The sequence below is a fragment of the Telopea speciosissima genome, chromosome 1 (genome assembly GCF_018873765.1).
Source record: "Telopea speciosissima isolate NSW1024214 ecotype Mountain lineage chromosome 1, Tspe_v1, whole genome shotgun sequence".
NCBI classification, from domain to species: Eukaryota; Viridiplantae; Streptophyta; class Magnoliopsida; order Proteales; family Proteaceae; genus Telopea; species Telopea speciosissima.
In genome coordinates this window covers 6,393,954-6,411,333 of record NC_057916.1, presented here as the reverse complement: position 1 = coordinate 6,411,333, position 17,380 = coordinate 6,393,954, and the positions used below count along the sequence as shown (strand labels likewise).

Genomic DNA, 17,380 nt, shown 5'->3' with positions numbered 1-17,380 from the left:
GAGGGAAAAAATTGTTGCTTGGCAATGCCTCCTTATGCCCCTCACATGGGGCAATGATAACAACCATCCCATCCCTTCCCTTGGATGCCCATGTGCAAACTCCGATTGGCCCCGCACGGCATACAGACCATGCAGCCTACTATCAACGATGATTACCCTTATAATTATATGGAAAAAAGATTCTCTGAGCAGATAGGATAGGATGCACTAGCACCTATGTGTATGTCTCTCTGAGTCCAACTCTAGACTTTCACTACTTCTATTGTGATGCAGCACATCAAGGACCACAATATTAATTATAGGCTTTTGCTCGCGTCCAGCTCACCTCTATTAACGTGGGCTGGGCTTGAGCCTAACTCGGCCCATCTTGTACCCAACTTGCTAGAATCCCTGTGTAATCTGTATGGTAATCATAAATTGCACATTGCACCACATCATTTTATTTCCCTTAAATTCCATTTATTTCAACGTAAAATAGCCTATAGTAGGGTAATCAATATTTAAGTGGGTCTCTGGCACTGTGGCCCCCTCATCACTAAGAGTGGAAGAGCCTGCAAGAGTGATCCACTTGGCAAACTGGTCGTATTCCATTCGGTGGTTTCATGATCTCTGTGTAAATGAAGTCACTAGTTGTACGCATCGTTGTTCCCTCCAATTCGCTGCCCCCTCTAATTCCTCTAATTCCTCATATGGGGTAGAAATGATCACCCTATCCTCCGTAAGAAAACACTGCCCAAGGTGGGGTCCACTTCCCCCTAGCAGAGGAATTGGACGTACCTACGAATTGGAGGTGATAATAATCCCTTATTGTACACACTTTCCCCCTCAGTAAAATCCCCATTTGCTGAAAAATGCAAGAGCGTGCAAGAGTGATCCATTTGGCCAACTGGGTAGTTGCAGATCATAGTAAGATAAAAGACTAGCATTTCCAGCCTTACAGTCCGAGAAAGGTACCGAACAGACCTGCTGATCTTTAGGAGAACCCTTCACCAGAGAAGAAGCTTGAGAAGTCGCAGCTGAAGAATGTTGAACCCGTGATGCATAGGGAGGTGAAAAGGGTGGAATGTGAAAATGTGAGCGAGGGTTTTTGAGGGTTCTGTAAAAGGGCAATAAATAAGTTTCCATTTCTTCGTTGGTGTGTTGAGGTAACAACTAACAACTCAAATTTTGTACTATTTTGATTTTAAATAGTGGATTTTCGCTGCCCTGCCGTGAATGTAGCCCATGGTGGTGAAACACGTAAAAAGGGTATTTTGAAAAGGGAAATTATCTCTTACCAAAAAAAAAAAAAGAAGGAAAATTATCAACGCCACCCTCTCACGTTTGCTTATATTTTAAAGCACACTCACTAACTACTATGATATCAATGATTACCCATTTTTGAACGGTGTTAACCTCTAAAGTTGTTTTGACCAAAATCCCCTTTACACTAAAACATAAAAAATAAAAAAAACTTTATCTAAATCATTTCTTAAAGACACACTATACTCCCCGAAGAGAAGAATAAGAAGCCCTCTATTCCTTCACTTCCCAAGCCCCCCCAAAACAATGCCGCCAGAACAAGCGGCACCGGAAACAATCACCACAACACCACTAACAATGGTAGTGACTGTGATGGCCACGAAGAAAACCAACGTTTTTCTAGTGAAAACCATTACCCAGCCATTTCTTCCACCCTGAAGTTGTGGCAAACTTCAAATATTGGCAATGAGGGTCGGTCCTCTCTGATCCGGGTATGCGCTTGTGACTTAGGTTGGTGGCAGAAGATCGACGAAGGTCAGTCACGGGCAGGATGGTACGACGAACAAAATAAAAAACAGGGGGTGGGAATACATATTACAGACTGACACAAACAAATAAAATTAAACAGAAACCATAGGAATTGCAATGGCAGAAACGTTGAGGTTCAATCGTGGTTAATGCGATGGAGGTGGAGCAGCAACAATGAAGAAGTTAGAGGGTTTCCCTGAGCTCCCCAGGTTGAAACCGTAGTGAAGAATTAATGTTACTCCTCTCAGGGTCGCCAAAATCGAATGGTTCGAATCACTTCTTCCCTAGGACGAACCGAGCTGCCATGGATCTTGAAATTATTTTCATTGATTGTACCGTGGCTGCTTCAGGGAGGACGACCATGGCTGTTTCTTCCTACAGTTGGGGTCACAAGGATAAATCAAAGGTGAGGAAATCGAATAGAAGAAAGACGGGGTGGGGGGGGGGGGGGGGAGTATGGGTTATGGGTTCATATGGTCACGGAAACACCACGGTAATGGTGTAATAGCTGGAAAATATAGAAGACAATAGACAGTAAAGAATGGAACGGCGATTTTAGCAACAGTAAATGGAAATGGTAGGTTAGTATTAGGTTCAGTCATAATGGGTAAGGGTTTTGATTGGTGGGTTTTGGAAGACCAGTGGAGGATGAGAGAAATGAATATTTGGTTGGGAGAAAAATAGAGAAAGAAGATGTTTGGCCAGTGGATTAGAAGGTGGAGATGGTGAGACGACCAGGTTAGATTTTCTTTTTGAAGGGCAGAAGGTAGAGGTGGAATGGTTCAGTAATGATGGAATAAGAGTTTTAGTATGAAAATTGGAAAAATGAAAGAGGATAGAGATGAAGACGGTAGGTTGCAGTGGATGCTCTCCAATGTTATCTGCCGAGTCTGAGGAAAAAGAAGGGATTGTGGATTTGTGGGTGTTTTAATTGAAAGGGTAGATTAGGTACTTCACCCACTAAGAAGGTTAGAATTGTCTTTTAAAAAATATTATATAGCTGACTTCACCATTTAACAATTCTTAACTAATGGTAGGGGGATTGTGTGGAATTAGTTTGGTAAAGCAAGGGGTGGCACTGATAATATGATAGTCAGTGGGTGTGCCTTAAAATATAGGCAAACGTCAGGGGGTGGCATTGATAATTTCCCTTTTGAAAAATAAATCTAGGTGTTGAAATGGAATCCCGCTCGTTAAAAGGGTGAAAAAATACGAAAAATATCCTATGCATCCAGGTAGCCGGGCTGCATGTGCAGCGTCAGACTCAAGGCGTTGCGCTTTGATCGCCTTACCCCTGCTCGAGCAAGGTGCTTGGACAGGGGTAAGGATACCCAGATCCTCTACTGCCGAGCTGCCCAGCAGGACTGTGCTGCCCAGACATGGGGCTACATGCAATTACCACTTTACCCCACTCGGGCAAGGCATTTGGGCAGGGGTAAGGCAGACATTGTGCATAGGCTAGTGTCAGGGCAGCACGATCCTACCGGGCAGCTCAACTATAGAGGATCCAAATTCGGGGTAAGACGGTCAAAGCACGCCGCCTTGAGTCTCGTGCTGCACACGCATGCACAGGAGCCAATAATACCAAAACCTAAGGGGTATTTGGCTCAACTGTAAGGAAGGAGTTAGAAGGACTAAGGACTGCAGTCCAGCGATGGAGATCCAGCTGAGCCGGACCGCCGGCTCCCCATCATCGGCCTCTTCGGATCATCCAAACTCGAATCCAAACCAGAATGGAAACTGTAATCAGATGCATTCATGGTGGGAAGCCATTTCCAAGGCCCGATCACGCATCCATGCCCTATCTTCGATCCTCCCTTTCTTCACATCCCTCTCCTCTCTTGCCGACTCAGAGCGCCCTGCTCGATCTCTCCTCGAGTCCCCTGAAGCCTACATGGCCATCTCCTCCTCTCTCTCCGACTCCTTCTCTGGGTCCGGCAAAAACCCTCTCTGTCAATGGCTTTACGAGACCTTCCAGTCTTCTGATCCCGACCTTCGCCTCGTCGTACTCTCGTTCATTCCTCTCGTCGCAGGAGTCTATCTCTCTCGCGTCGTATCTGCAGCGTCCGACGATCCAACCCCATCTCTCGCAGGCTTCGAAGCTGTTCTCTTAGTGCTCTACGCTTCCGAAACCAAAGCCCGCGGCGGAAAACCTACATTGATCTCAATTCCCGATTTCTCGCAGCCGTCGCTGTACCACGCACCACGGAGCCAGCCTGCCCATCGGACCGCCGTCCAATCTCACCCGTCCATTGGGGTTCTCTGTCCACCTCTCGAGCCGCAGATCGCCGTCAAGTCAACGAAAAGGACTAGTATCGTCGCCATCGCTCTTGATTGCTATTTTAAACAAATCTCTCAGATGCCTAGTTGGTCCAAACTCGACTTGTGTCAGTTCGCTGCTGGGTGGGCGGGGCAGAATTGCCCCTGCAAGAGCGAACTTGACGGCAATGCCGAAGGTGATTGCTGTGCGAATGAGAATTTTGCGAGGGCTAGGGTTGCGGACGAGGATGAAGAGGAGGAAAACGCTCTGATTCGGGATATTGTGGAAGAGGTGAATAGATTTGGGATTGGAGAAGATTGTAACGAAATTGGGTCTTCCCGAGGGTCAAGAATCCCGCTTTCTTGGGAGCTTTTGCAGCCGGTGATGAGAATTCTTGGGCATTGCCTCTTGGCGCCCCTGAATTCACAAGACGTAAAGGACGCGGCCTCAGTAGCAGTGAGGTGTTTGTATGCTAGGGCATTGCATGATCTGGTCCCACAGGCAATCTTGGCCACTCGTAGCCTCATTCAGCTCGACAATAGGGCACGCTTGGCCGCAAAGGCGGCAGCTGCTGCCAATGTTGCTTCGAATGCAAACACACCTAGCAAAGCAAAGAAATCGGAGATCCTTTTAGTTTCAAACTGAATGGTCAGTGGCCAGTCCGTAGGCAGTTATCGGTGCTGGTGTGATCCCTCTTGTATAGCCAATCTACAGCAGCTCCTTAGAATCTCTGAGGCGATCAACGTGAGTCAGCATTTGTAAGATTTCTTTCTTGTAGTAAAGGATTTATTTTTTTGGACTTTTTGATTAGGTTGCACATATACTCTGACAATTCAACATATGCATTTGAAGTTTTGATTGATCTTTGTAGTTGGTGTCTTCTGTTATTGCTTTCCTAAAGTTGTGTTGCTTATGGTTGCATTTTATGCATAATGAGTTGGAGCATATTATCATACGTTGTGTGAGCTTGCACCCAAACATGTGTTCCAGATTATTGATTTTTCGATTTGGTCACTATATCTTGCCTGTGTGAGGTTGGGTTCTCACTATGCTTGGATACTATAAGCTTTGGGAAGTGGGATATGGTAAAGTATATGTCAATTAAGTGATTGGTTTGTAAACTCTGCACAAACAGTTCAAAAGGCATGTCTTGCCATAGAGGGGATGATGGAATAAGGCAGTAAAAAAAATTCGTATGTATTTATTATTTTAAAAACAGAGAGGAGACTTTAGCCCAAAAAATGATTTGCTTGAATGGATGCAACAAACCAATTCATAAGTATTTCAATTTTTTTTTAGCTGATTATTTTGACCATTCAAATGAATGCAGTCATGCTCTGCACCTAATGAAAACTGCCAAATCAACCAATGAAAATTAGAGGTGTTTACTCTCAAGTACACCATCAAAGTTGGAACTATTAGACAGCTAGAACTCCACTTGGAAGCCTTGTTAGGTTGGAACTATAGACAGATAGAATTCCACTTGGTAGCATTATTTGCACTGAAAGCAGATACAAGGAGCTAGCACTGATTATAGACGGGGAGCTTGATGAGTTAGGAGTTAAAAGTTCAGTCTCTGGAGAGTGGAGAGACCATTGAGAGCAGATATTGCCATAATCTCCGAACGCCTATTTGCAATTTGCTCAATTGAAGCCTTGAAGGACAGTTTGATCCATAATTTTGGTATAATTACAACTGTACTTGTTTGCAAGCCCCTTCCACAAGCTAATAACAGACAAGTCACGATGGCTTTCAAATGGTGGATTCAAGGCAATGTAATGAAAAACACAGTAAAGTTAATGAATAACTTTAGGGTACTAGGCAAAGGTCCGAAATACTGAATGACTGTTCTGAGACTTATCTGATAGCCAAAAAAAGTGACAGTTCTGCTGTCTTCACTACAGCTGGTGAAGAAAAACTGGGTCTAATTAATTTTGTGAAACTTTATTTGGATTTTTTTGCAATGGCTAATGACACAAGTCCACAACGATTGTAGTTTATAGTGTCATCATCACAGCTTACCTGGAGACTGATTAGTTCATTTCAAAATTTTCTGAGGTTCAAAACGTTTCAGCTTCTTACTTGATTGTTACATTGATTTCTCTACCAATCAATCCATTCTTCTGAATTTTAAATCTTTATCCAATATGGACAGATTCTCTCAAGCATGAGAAAGAGCTTAAATGACTTTGAAAAAGAATAGGGAAGAAGAAAATGAAGAAGAAGATAAAAGACACAAATAATCTAAAGCTTGATGTAACCATTCTGGATCATCCACTCCAAACTCCAATGGTTGTTAACGTTCTTTAATGCCCAATAGGCCCATCCAAACGTAGCATTCCCATATACGTCTAATTGGGCTTTTGCAAACTTCTGATAGTCCTCTTTTGATGCTCCTTGCAATTCCATCTCTGCTACCCATTCACCTGTTTATGTATATATTTCATCCTTCAATACTAACACATTCACCCTCTTATTTTCAATATTTTTAGAAACCAACAAAGAATCTCTTTTACCTAATAATATTGAGAGAGAGAGAGAGAGAGAGAGAGAGAGAGAGTCTTTACCAACAAATGTGAGGGGTCCGTTTGAGGTGGTGATGTTGTTCAGTTGGGCTGATCTGTTGGTATGGATGAAGTCTATATTCTGTTGCACAGTCATGTTACTGAACATATCAGAGTAGAGGTTATAATAATGGACATCAATGACAGAACCATTAAGCCCACTGGCTAGAGGAAAGAACTCCTTTGCATCAGAAGATCCAATGCGGTTGGACAACACTACATACGCCTCCGACGAGTGATTCCTTACGGCATTGTAACCTGCTTTGTAGTACTTGTTCAGGCTCTCTAGAGTTGCACCTGGTGCTAGAGGCTCGTTAATAAGCTCTACTGCAAGGAGGCTTGGGTTCTTCGCGTACCTACACATGGTAAATGGAGGTAGCTCTTCAAGTATATGAAGGAACGAAGGACCTGAACAAACCAATGTGAGATTATAACTCTATAACTTCCAACATCTTAATAAATACCTAGCAGTGAGGAAGTCTATAACTGAGACTGTTTGTTGTATGTTTTCATCTGTATTTCCCCATTCTTGAGATCCATCTCTCGACGAACTGTGTTCGTAACCATTTTGGGAGCCTGGTGCTGCGTGTAGATCAATTATAACCTTCACACTGTAGTTCCTGCAAATTGACAATAATATGAATCAACAAAGTTTGATTTTTGGTGATTAAGAATTCAAGAAAGGTTGATTCGTTGGACACTTACTGTGCCCATAAGAAGGCATTGTCCAAGGCATTCAAAGAACCCCCCACATAGGGTTTAGGTGGCTTTGGATCGCTTGCTATCCACCAACCTACTGGAATTCTTACAGCATTTAATCCATTTTTTGATATGAACTTGAAATCATCCTCGACTATGAATGTGCTCCAATGCTCCTGAGATGCATAAAAGTTTCATTTGGTGATGCGAAATTAATACCAGATTAATTTGTAGGACTAGTGGGTGAAGGAGGAATCTTTTCACCATTACCATTGGTTCCATCTGATTGAACCTCGTTGGGGTTTTCAACCCAATACAATAGGGAGAGAGTTTACGATGACACAGGAATCCAATCATGAGGTCAAATCTAAGATTATCACACAAGGGGTGGAGAGAGAGATATACACACTATCATTAACATACGTTCCCTCACACTCTCTCTCTCCTCTCTGACTATATGAGTATCTCAGTATATGAATTGTCATACATTTCCTCCTCGGCATCCATTGCCTTTGCATGAGAGATGTCAACCAATATACGTAGGCAGAGTGTAGATCCCTCCCCTTAAAAAATTCTTTTTTCAGAAAACAACTAAGATAAAAAAAAAATAAAATTTCTACTTCATTTGACAATTGATGTATTCAAGAACTTTCCATTTATCTTCCCATCAATCTATTGTCAAAATGATCTAATTATTTGTTGACCTGACAGAAAAGGCAAAGGCTTAGGCTCTGTTTGCTTGAAGCTAAAGGGAAATAAAAACCATTTTCTTTTTCAAAAAAAAATAAAAGTTAATCAATCTAATACTTTTAATAAATGTCATAAATATAGTTTTCAAATCAAAGGAATTTGATTGTAAAATAAAATAAGGGGAAAGTTTTCATACATGATTGTGTAAGCGGTGTATGTGAGAGAGTGGGAGTTTCAAGGCATTAATTAATGGGTTGGGATTTATGACTTTTTCAACTCTTTGTGAGAGGAGACACAACCGTAACCGTGCATGCTTACACGGCCATGTATGAAAACTTTCCCCAATAAAATAAGATGGACTAATTAGAACTAGATTTTTTTTGGATTTAATTTGACATCATTTGAGGTAACTCTCACAAAATATTTCTTCATTAATATTTATTTGATTTCACTTTTCTATTCTTCATTTTCTTTGTATTCAAACAGAATTTTAGGTTATGTTTCAAGAAAAGAAAAGAAAAAAAAAAAATTTAAAAAATATTTGAATTTGAAGAGAGAGAGAGAGAGAGAGAGAGAGAGAGAGAAATAAATCAATCAAGAGATAGAGATGTGAACGAAGTTTACCTGCATAACTTGTGGGGCTTTGTCGGGGCCATAACCGTTTGTGACTTGAAACTCACCCTGCATGGTCCCAACAATATTTGACTCGAAAACCGATGGATCATCGTCTCTCCATTCTCCATTCCCTGCCGAATCTGCTGTGACCAAATTCTCCGTTTTCGCCTGTTTGTTATAATTTTTTCTTATTACCTCAAAACCCATTTTGAGAACGAAATTGTTAAAGAGGCAGCAGCATTAATTCAGGAAGCTTAATTAATTGTCATTTGGTCGCAGTTTTTGGGTTCTGCATTTACCTGTAAGTAGAACCCGTTTGAAGCTCTGATTCGAACTCGAGTAGAATCGTTAGTATTCCTCACAATCTCAAAGGTTTCTGATGTACCAGAGAAGTTTGAAACGGCTACTACGTTAGTACTATTTCCTTGACCATCTAGGCCCACGAACTGTTTGTTGAATACCCTGAACTGAAATGTTGTCTCATTGATCCTCCACAACTACCAAATCCACAGGAAAGGAAAGATATCCAGAGTCAGTAATTAACAACCATTTCCTATTTTCTATGAGAGGATTCAATTCAATTCCATGAAAAATTTTACTTTGAAGGTTTCCCAGCCCGAAGCACTAGTTCGGTTCGCAACGATGATGGTTCCTCCGCCACTCTCTGCGCAGAGATATTTCCCCAACTTAACAGACTTGAGCTGGAGTTGGGTTCCGTCCTAAAACGATAGAAAACAATAACGATTACTTACACAATAAAAAATCCAATTGAGGAAAATTTATCTATTCATTGAAGAAGAATGAGATATGAATTCAAATACCAAGAGATCTTTGTTGGGAATTCCATCGAACAGAGACGGTTTTATCCATCCTTCAGTGACAAGCCACCCACCAAGATTAACAGCTTTAATTTCTAAAGCTGAGTTTGCCATTGCAGCAAATAAAAGAGAGAACATACAAGGAAGAAGAAGCAAACTCAGTAGCTGTCTCGTTAAATGTTTGATTTCCATTTCGATTTTCTCTGCGTCTGAAACCATCCCGCTCTAATTTTATAGGGTTTTTTTTTAAATGTCTTCTTCAAATTGCCCAAATTTACAAATGCCTCCCTGAACCTTCACTAATTTTAAATGCATCGTTACTTTCCAAACTATGTAACACTCTAGTCCTCCAAACGTTATGTTCTAACGTCTGACATTTTTTTAACACCATTCTGCTGCCTTTGATAGGTAAAATGCCAAAAATGTCTTTATTTGGAAAAAATAATTACAACCCATCTTCCCAAACGTTTAGGGTTTGCAAGAAAAAGAAAAAATTGGCAGCAGTGACGGTATGGATGAGACAGCAGAAAGTCGGAGCGACCGAGGGCGTGGGTGAGAATGGAATAGAGTAGCTCGTAAGAGAAGCATAGGTTGTGCTTTCGAAGCCATCAGTTTTGGCGTTTCAATGGTGATGCTTTGGTTCCATTATAATGGGTTTGGGTGTTCTGAGATTTGGGGTTGGTGCTTTAATGTTGTGTTTAATGCTTCTTTGTTAGCTCTGGTTGTTGATTTTCATTTTAGGAATTATGCCGGAAGAAGAAAGGTTGAGACGATGGACAAAAAGTCCTGATTCTTGAATCTCTTTTTCAGATTTTTCTTTTTTTGTGGAGTTTTGAAATGGGTCTTTTGCCTGTTGAGACTAAATTCTAAAATCTATAAAAAAAAAACACGTTTGTTTGTTTTACATTCCCATTCTCAGTTTCAGGAATAGATCCAAGAATGATGCCCATTCTGCAATGCGATTTTAAGCATTCTGGGTTCTCGATCTCTCGTTTTCTTGCATCCTGCAGTCCAGTCTCACTTGTTTTCGATTTTGAAGAAGAATCACAGGCAGACATCTTAAAGGAACGCACAGAGAACCTAGCAGATGGTGGAGTTTTACCCTTATTGGCCGAGTTTTTTCTTCCCAGTCTCACTTGTTTTTGATTTTTTTCATGTACAGGCAGATGGGTGGAGTTTTTTCAATAAAAATCTCTGATAAGAGAATCAGATTCAGTTGCGTAAAGACCTTAAAACCTGCAACTCATTCCCTAAATCTCTACAATTTTCTTTCCTTTTTTCAAACCATGATGGATTTGTGGAAGGTGGGTTGCAATTTTTTTTTTTTTAATATAAGGGTATTTTTTTTACTTTTATCTTATCAAGAGCAGAATGGTCTAACTATGTTCAAAAAAATGTCAGACGTTAGAACATGACGTCCCAGATTAACGGGGAGAACTAAAATGTTGTATGGTTTAAAAATTAGGGATGCATTTGAAATTAGTGAAAATTCAAAGAAACATTTGTACATTCCAATAATTTGAGCGAGGCATTTGACAAAAAAACCCAATTTTATATAAATCAGAGGAATAATATATACAAACGGTTTGACCATGAGGAAAGCTTCTAAAGCGGGAAAAGGATTCACCTACCATTGGACCATATTATTATTCCTACTTTGTTAAAGATTTGAAATGCCCTTCCTCGCTTATTGCATTGAGGAGACATGTACTCCACAAATTAAGAGTTGAGTAAAAAAGAAGGTCGGAGTTTGTTTCAAGGTGGATTTTTTCGATGCTAAAATCAATAATAAACCAAGCAATAAAAGTGAGAGTTGGGAGTTGAGTGACTAGTGGTCAGCAGCCGTAGCCTTGTCTACCACTTTGAGATGTTTCTTTGTCATGTGTTAATCACCCATTTAGTAGACCATTTTTATATATATCAAATGACATCTTCTAACAATGAAAAAGAAAGAATTCGCTCGATTTAAGGTTTGGATATTGAAGATACACTCTAACATGCATCACATCTTCATCTTTGAAAGGAAATTGCAGCAAAAAGTGGAAGAAGAGGAAGAAATAGGGGTGTCAAGCATAATTTGGTAGGTGTTTTCTAAGAATTAGATATTTTTTTCATGGGTAGTTAAGTTGGATATTAAAATTCGTTGACTACAACCTTTCCCTAATGGTGTTGGTATTTCTCGTCCTCTTCCTGCTGTGACGAAAAACAATTTCATTTTTACAGCCTTCAATGGTGGTGTGGGCATTCTTGTCCTCTTCGTGCTATGACCAATCAAAACGTCTTCTTTTTCCATTAAAATCTTTGATGACAGATTTATTGGAATTTAGTATCGATGGGGGGGGGGGGGGGGGGAGAATGCGTACCTTGTACAATTTCAACTTCATTTGGTCAAAATTATTACTTTCAATCTTGGAAATTAGGTTTTCAATAATTAGGAATGTCCACGTTTATTGTGGTTTTTTTTTATATTTCCTTTAAAAGAAAAGTCATACATATCCCCAGTTTTTTTTTTTTGTTTTATTTGTTTTGGTAGTAGAATACAAAGCTTTATTGACAAGGTCAAAGAAAACAACATATTAAAGTGTGGGATCCCTTAAAGTATTTACAAGATCCGGATTACTATTCTTCTCAATTTCTATACAATTAGATGCCATCTCTGCGAATCTGCACCTACCTCATTCCCTTCATATATTATTATAAAAATCTTGGGTGTCTTTTTAATCTCTTTCCTGAGATGGCTCAAAAAACCAGGTAAAACCCAATAAAAGGAATCAATAGTGAATTGAAGGTTTTGGATTGGGCTTGTGTGAACCAAATTTCTTATTGACATGAAACCGGACCAAATTGATATATGAAGAAATCGAAATTGGTCCAACCATTGGCACCCCCTATTCATTTAATTTTTGAACATTTTATTTGACTTACTTATTCAAGTCTCATCATACCTTCCAGCAGATGTGGCTGATTGGTTAGAAATGCTATTGAATTCCCTTGGGATTTCTGGCTCAATGCAACGGCTACTAGATTCATCTTCCTTGGATTAATAAGAAGGTGTTAAAAAAAAATAGAAATAATTGTACTAATGGACATATTTGATTAGACAAGAAAGAAAATCTCAATCACAGATGTCTCATCTCAAGCCCATAAAGAGTGAGGCATTCTATTCCACGGTAAAATATCATTCAATCTCATCTCTAACCCATAAAGAGCAAGACATTCTATCCAAAGGTAAAGTATCATTTAGTCTTTATCTCTAGACCAAATAATGATTTACAATTTTGGGATCACTACCACAACGGTGAATGTACCAACAAATGGGGGGCATCTTAATACATGGAATGCACCAAACGCCTTTGCAATCAACACCCCTAAAGCTGGTTTAAGTACTAACTCTGCGATAAACCCATCAGATAGGTGGTAAAGGTCTGCCCCCAACAGATTTGTGTCAGAGAAACTTGGAAGCATATCCAAAGTACACAAGGTTTAAGAAACTGGATTTAAAGAAAATTACTTGAGTGGGATAAAAACACCTTTGGAATGCAATAGCAAAATCATATAGATTTCCTGTACCAGCCTTTATTCTTCCTATTTCTGAAATATAAAAAAAATCATATACATCTTTTTGAAACTCATAAAGAGAGAGAGAGAGAGAGAGAGAGAGAAACGTGCCTAGAGGAGTTTGTACAGATTCAATGTCGTTCTTAGCGAGTAACAATGAAATTATAAGATCAGAAACCCTATGTTTATGAAAACCTGTGAGAGGGAAAGAGTTGGAGAGACGGAAGGAAAGGAAAGTGTGGAAGAGAGAGAGAGAGATAGTACTGGAATGATGAAATGAAAAGTGGGAGAAGATTTGGGAGACGATTAGATTTAAAAAAAATGGAAACTAAAATGAGAGTGGGAGAAGATTTGGGAGGATGATTAGGTTTTTTAAAAATGGAAATTAAAATGCCAAGGTACCCGAAAAATAATTGGAAAAGACAAGAAAGATAGTATGGTCAGCTGCACTGAGTTCGGCAGCAATTGTCTTAGCAGGAATGTTCCTTCAATATTTTTTTAACGTTTGCTGACGTTTTTTTAAACGTATTTTATCAATTGATAGCTTATTTGCATTTGGAACAAATTAAATTATTAGCCAAAGTAATCTCTATCGATAGCACTAGAACAAGCTGCTTCTTCTTCTTCTTCTTCTTCTTGCTTTTGTTTTTGGGCAATATAGACAAAGGTTTGAAATACCCTTGACTGTTCTGAGACTTATCTGATAGCCAAAAAAGTGACAGTTCTGTCTTCACTACGGTGGATGAAGAAAAACTTTGTCCAATTGATTTTTCTGCAATTGCTAATGACAAATCCACAACGATTGTTACATTGATTCCAAAATTTTCTGAGGTTCAAAACGTTTCAGCTACTTACTTAATTGTTACATTGATTTCTATACCATTCAATCCATTCTTCTGAATTTTAAATCTTTATCCAATAAGGACAGATCCTTTCAAGCATGAAAAAGAGCTTAAATGACTTTGAAAGAGAAAGAGATAGAGAAAGAAAATGAAGAAGAAGATAGAAGACACAAAAAACTAAAGCTTGATGTAACCATTTTGGATCATCCACTCCAAACTCCAATGGTTGTTAACGTTCTTTAATGCCCAATAGGCCCATCCAAACGTGGCATTCCCATATACCTCTAATTGGGCTTTTGCAAACTTCTGATAGTCCTCTTTTGATGCTCCCTGCACTTGCATCTCTGCTACCCATTCACCTATTTATATACATATTTCATCCATCAATACTAACACATGCACCCTCTTATTTTCAATATTTTTAGAAACCAACAAAGAATCTCTTTTACCTAATAATATTGAGAGAGAGAGAGAGTCTTTACCAACAAATGTGAGAGGTCCGTTTGAGGTTGTGATGTTGTTCAGTTGAGCTGATCTGTTGGTATAGATGAAGTCTATATTCTGTTGCACAGTCATGTTATTGAACATATCAGAGAAGAGGTTATAATAATGGACATCAATTACAGAACCATTAAGCCCACTGGCTAGAGGGAAGAACTCCTTTGCATCAGAAGATCCAATGCGGTTGGACAACACCACATACGCCTCCGACGAGTGATTCCTTACGGCATTGTAACCTGCTTTGTAGTACTTGTTCAGGCTCTCTAGAGTTGCACCTGGTGCTAGAGGCTCGTTAATAAGCTCTACTGCAAGTAGGCTTGGGTTCTTCGCGTACCTACACATGGTAAATGGAGATAGCTTTTCAAGTATATGAAGGAACAAAGGACCTGAACAAACCAATGTGAGATTATAACTCTATAACTTCCAACATCTCAATAAATACCTAGCAGTGAGGAAGTCTATAACTGAGACTGTTTGCTGTATGTTTTCATCTGTATTTCCCCATTCTTGAGATCCATCTCTCGACGAACTGTGTTCGTAACCATTTTGGGAGCCTGGTGCTGCGTGTAGATCAATGATAACCTTCACACTGTAGTTCCTGCAAATTGACAATAATATGAATCAACAACGTTTGATTTTTGGTGATTAAGAATTCAAGAAAGGTTGATTCGTTGGGCACTTACTGTGCCCATAAGAAGGCATTGTCCAAGGCATTCAAAGAACCCCCCACATAGGGTTTAGGTGGGTTTGGATCGCTTGCTATCCACCAACCTACTGGAATTCTTACAGCATTTAATCCATTCTCTGATATGAACTTGAAATCATCCTCGACGATGAATGTGCTCCAATGCTCCTGAGATGCATAAAAGTTTCATTTGGTGATGCGAAATTAATACCAGATTAATTTGTAAGACTGGTGGGTGAAGGAGGAATCTTGTAGCCATTACCATTGGTTCCATCTGATTGAACCTCGTTAGGGTTTTTTCAACCCAATACAATACAATAGGGAGAAAGTTCAATGATGAGGTCAAATCTAAGATTATCACACATGGGGAGGAGACAGAGATATACACACTATCATTAACATACGTTCCCTCACACCCTCTCTCCTCTCTGACTATATGAGTCTCTCAGTATATGAATTGTCATACATGTCCTCCTCGGCATCCATTGGCTTTGCATGAGAGATGTCAACCAATATACGTAGGTAGGCTGAGCGTAGATCTCTCCCCTTAAAAAAAAGAAAAAATAACTAAGATAAAAAAAAAAAATTTAAATCTATTTTATTTGACAATTGATGTATTCAAGAACGTTCCATTTATCTTCCCATCAATCTATTATCAAAATTATTGTTTGCTTGCAGCTAAAGCGAAATAAAACCATTTTCTTTTTCAAAAAAAGATAAAAGTTAATCAATCTAATACTCTTAATGAATGTCATAAATATAATTTTCAAATCAAAGGAATTTGATTGTAAAATAAAATAAAAGAAAATTTTTCATTGACACTTGTGTAAGCGGTGTATGCGAAAGGATGGGAGTTTCAAGGCATTAATTAATCAATCGGGAGATAGAGATGTTGTGAACGAAGTTTACCTGCATAACTTGTGGGGCTTTGTCGGGGCCATAACCGTTTGTGACTTGGAACTCACCCCGCATGGTCCCAACAATACTTGACTCGAAAACCGATGGATCATCGTCTGTCCATTCTCCACTCCCTGCCGAATCTGCTGTGACCAAATTCTCCGTTTTCGCCTGTTTGTTATAATTTTTTCGAATTACCACAAAACCCATTTTGAGAACGAAATTGTTAAAGAGGCAGCAGCATTAATTGAGGAAGCTTAACTAATTGTCATTTGGTCGCAGTTTTTGGGTTCTGCATTTACCTGTAAGTAGAACCCGTTTGAAGCTCTGATTCGAACTCGAGTAGAATCGTTAGTATTCCTCACAATCTCAAAGGTTTCTGATGTACCAGAGATGTTTGAAACGGCTACTACGTTAGTACTATTTCCTAGAACATCTAGGCCCACGAACTGTTTGTTGAATACCCTGAACTGAAATGTTGTCTCATTGATCCTCCACAACTACCAAATCCACAGGAAAGGAAAGATATCCAGAGTCAGTAATTAACAACCATTTCCTATTTTCTATGAGAGGATTCAATTCAATTTCATGAAAATTCTTACTTTGAAGGTTTCCCAGCCCGAAGCACTAGTTCGGTTCGCAACTATGATGGTTCCTCCGCCACTCTCTGCGCAGAGATATTTCCCCAACTTAACAGACTTAAGCTGGAGTTGGGTTCCGTCCTAAAACGATAGAAAACAATAACGATTACTTACACAGATTAAAAAACCCAATTGAGGAAAATTTATCTATTCATTGAAGAAAAATGAGAAATGAATTCAAATACCAAGAGATCTTTGTTGGGAATTCCGTCGAACAGAGACGGTTTTATCCATCCTTCAGTGACGAGCCACCCACCAAGATTAACAGCTTTAATTTCTAAAGCTGAGTTTGCCATTGCAGCAAATGAAAAAGAGAACATACAAGGAAGAAGAAGCAAACTCAGTAGCTGTCTCGTGAAATGTTTGATTTCCATTTCGATTTTCTCTGCGTCTCAAACTATCCCGCTGTTCTAATTTTATATAGAAGCAGAGGAATTTTTTTTATTTTTTGAAAACAAAAATGAGGACAAAATGGTTGACTAAGTTATAGAATGAAAGACTTATGATCTGAGAGCTACATAAACGGGTTTGACCATGAGGAAAGCTTCAAAAGTGGGAGAAGGATTCACCCACCGTTGGACCATGATTATTATTTACTCCTACTCTGTTAAAGATTCGAAATGCCCTTCTCGAGTTGAGTAAGGGAGAAGGTCGGAGTTGGCTTCGATATGGACTTTTTCAATAATAAACCGAGCAATAGAAGTGAGAGTTGGGAGCTTAGTGAGTAGTTGTACTTTACTTTCTTTTTTATACGATGAGAAGTGGTAAAGGACTTTGAACCTTAGTGGGTCAACAGTTATAGCCTTGTCTTCCACTTTAAGATGGTTCTCTATCATGTGT

The 17,380-nt window shown here is 39.5% G+C and overlaps 3 protein-coding genes across 3 annotated transcripts; 1 reads left to right on the top strand and 2 right to left on the bottom strand.

Annotated features, from left to right (window-relative positions):
* The first annotated feature begins 3,382 nt into the window (after positions 1–3,382).
* LOC122671589 lies at positions 3,383–4,992 on the top strand. Its single transcript, XM_043869292.1, has one exon. It carries the CDS (start codon positions 3,425–3,427, stop codon positions 4,673–4,675), a length of 1,251 nt encoding a protein of 416 aa, XP_043725227.1. The 5' UTR covers positions 3,383–3,424; the 3' UTR covers positions 4,676–4,992.
* A 1,218-nt stretch (positions 4,993–6,210) lies between these two features.
* LOC122643990 (probable glucan 1,3-beta-glucosidase A) lies at positions 6,211–9,602 on the bottom strand. Its single transcript, XM_043837583.1, has 8 exons — positions 9,420–9,602; positions 9,198–9,317; positions 8,898–9,095; positions 8,608–8,766; positions 7,300–7,469; positions 7,059–7,214; positions 6,598–6,950; positions 6,211–6,456 (listed from the first exon to the last, which is right to left on the bottom strand). The coding sequence occupies exons 1-8, from the start codon at positions 9,552–9,554 to the stop codon at positions 6,275–6,277; spliced, it is 1,473 nt and encodes a 490-aa protein (XP_043693518.1). The 5' UTR covers positions 9,555–9,602; the 3' UTR covers positions 6,211–6,274.
* Positions 9,603–13,900: 4,298 nt separating this feature from the next.
* LOC122661551 (probable glucan 1,3-beta-glucosidase A) lies at positions 13,901–16,966 on the bottom strand. The gene is made up of 8 exons (XM_043856978.1): positions 16,726–16,966; positions 16,502–16,621; positions 16,202–16,399; positions 15,912–16,070; positions 15,001–15,170; positions 14,760–14,915; positions 14,299–14,651; positions 13,901–14,175 (listed from the first exon to the last, which is right to left on the bottom strand). The coding sequence occupies exons 1-8, from the start codon at positions 16,912–16,914 to the stop codon at positions 13,994–13,996; spliced, it is 1,527 nt and encodes a 508-aa protein (XP_043712913.1). The 5' UTR covers positions 16,915–16,966; the 3' UTR covers positions 13,901–13,993.
* Positions 16,967–17,380: the final 414 nt, after the last annotated feature.

Bases quoted from the DNA above. Each gene is read 5' to 3' on its own strand.
- LOC122661551 (XM_043856978.1), bottom strand. From the start codon at position 16,914: ATGGAAATCAAACATTTCACGAGACAGCTACTGAGTTTGCTTCTTCTT. The intron at 16,071-16,201 runs GTAAATGCAGAA...TATAACAAACAG, and splicing joins CAAACGGGTTCTACTTACAG to GCGAAAACGGAGAATTTGGT. The intron at 14,916-15,000 runs GTAAGTGCCCAA...GTCAATTTGCAG, and splicing joins AATGCCTTCTTATGGGCACA to GAACTACAGTGTGAAGGTTA.
- LOC122643990 (XM_043837583.1), bottom strand. From the start codon at position 9,554: ATGTTCTCTCTTTTATTTGCTGCAATGGCAAACTCAGCTTTAGAAATT. The intron at 7,215-7,299 runs GTAAGTGTCCAA...GTCAATTTGCAG, and splicing joins AATGCCTTCTTATGGGCACA to GAACTACAGTGTGAAGGTTA. The intron at 6,457-6,597 runs GTAAAGACTCTC...ATACATAAACAG, and splicing joins CGGACCCCTCACATTTGTTG to GTGAATGGGTAGCAGAGATG.
- LOC122671589 (XM_043869292.1), top strand. From the start codon at position 3,425: ATGGAGATCCAGCTGAGCCGGACCGCCGGCTCCCCATCATCGGCCTCT.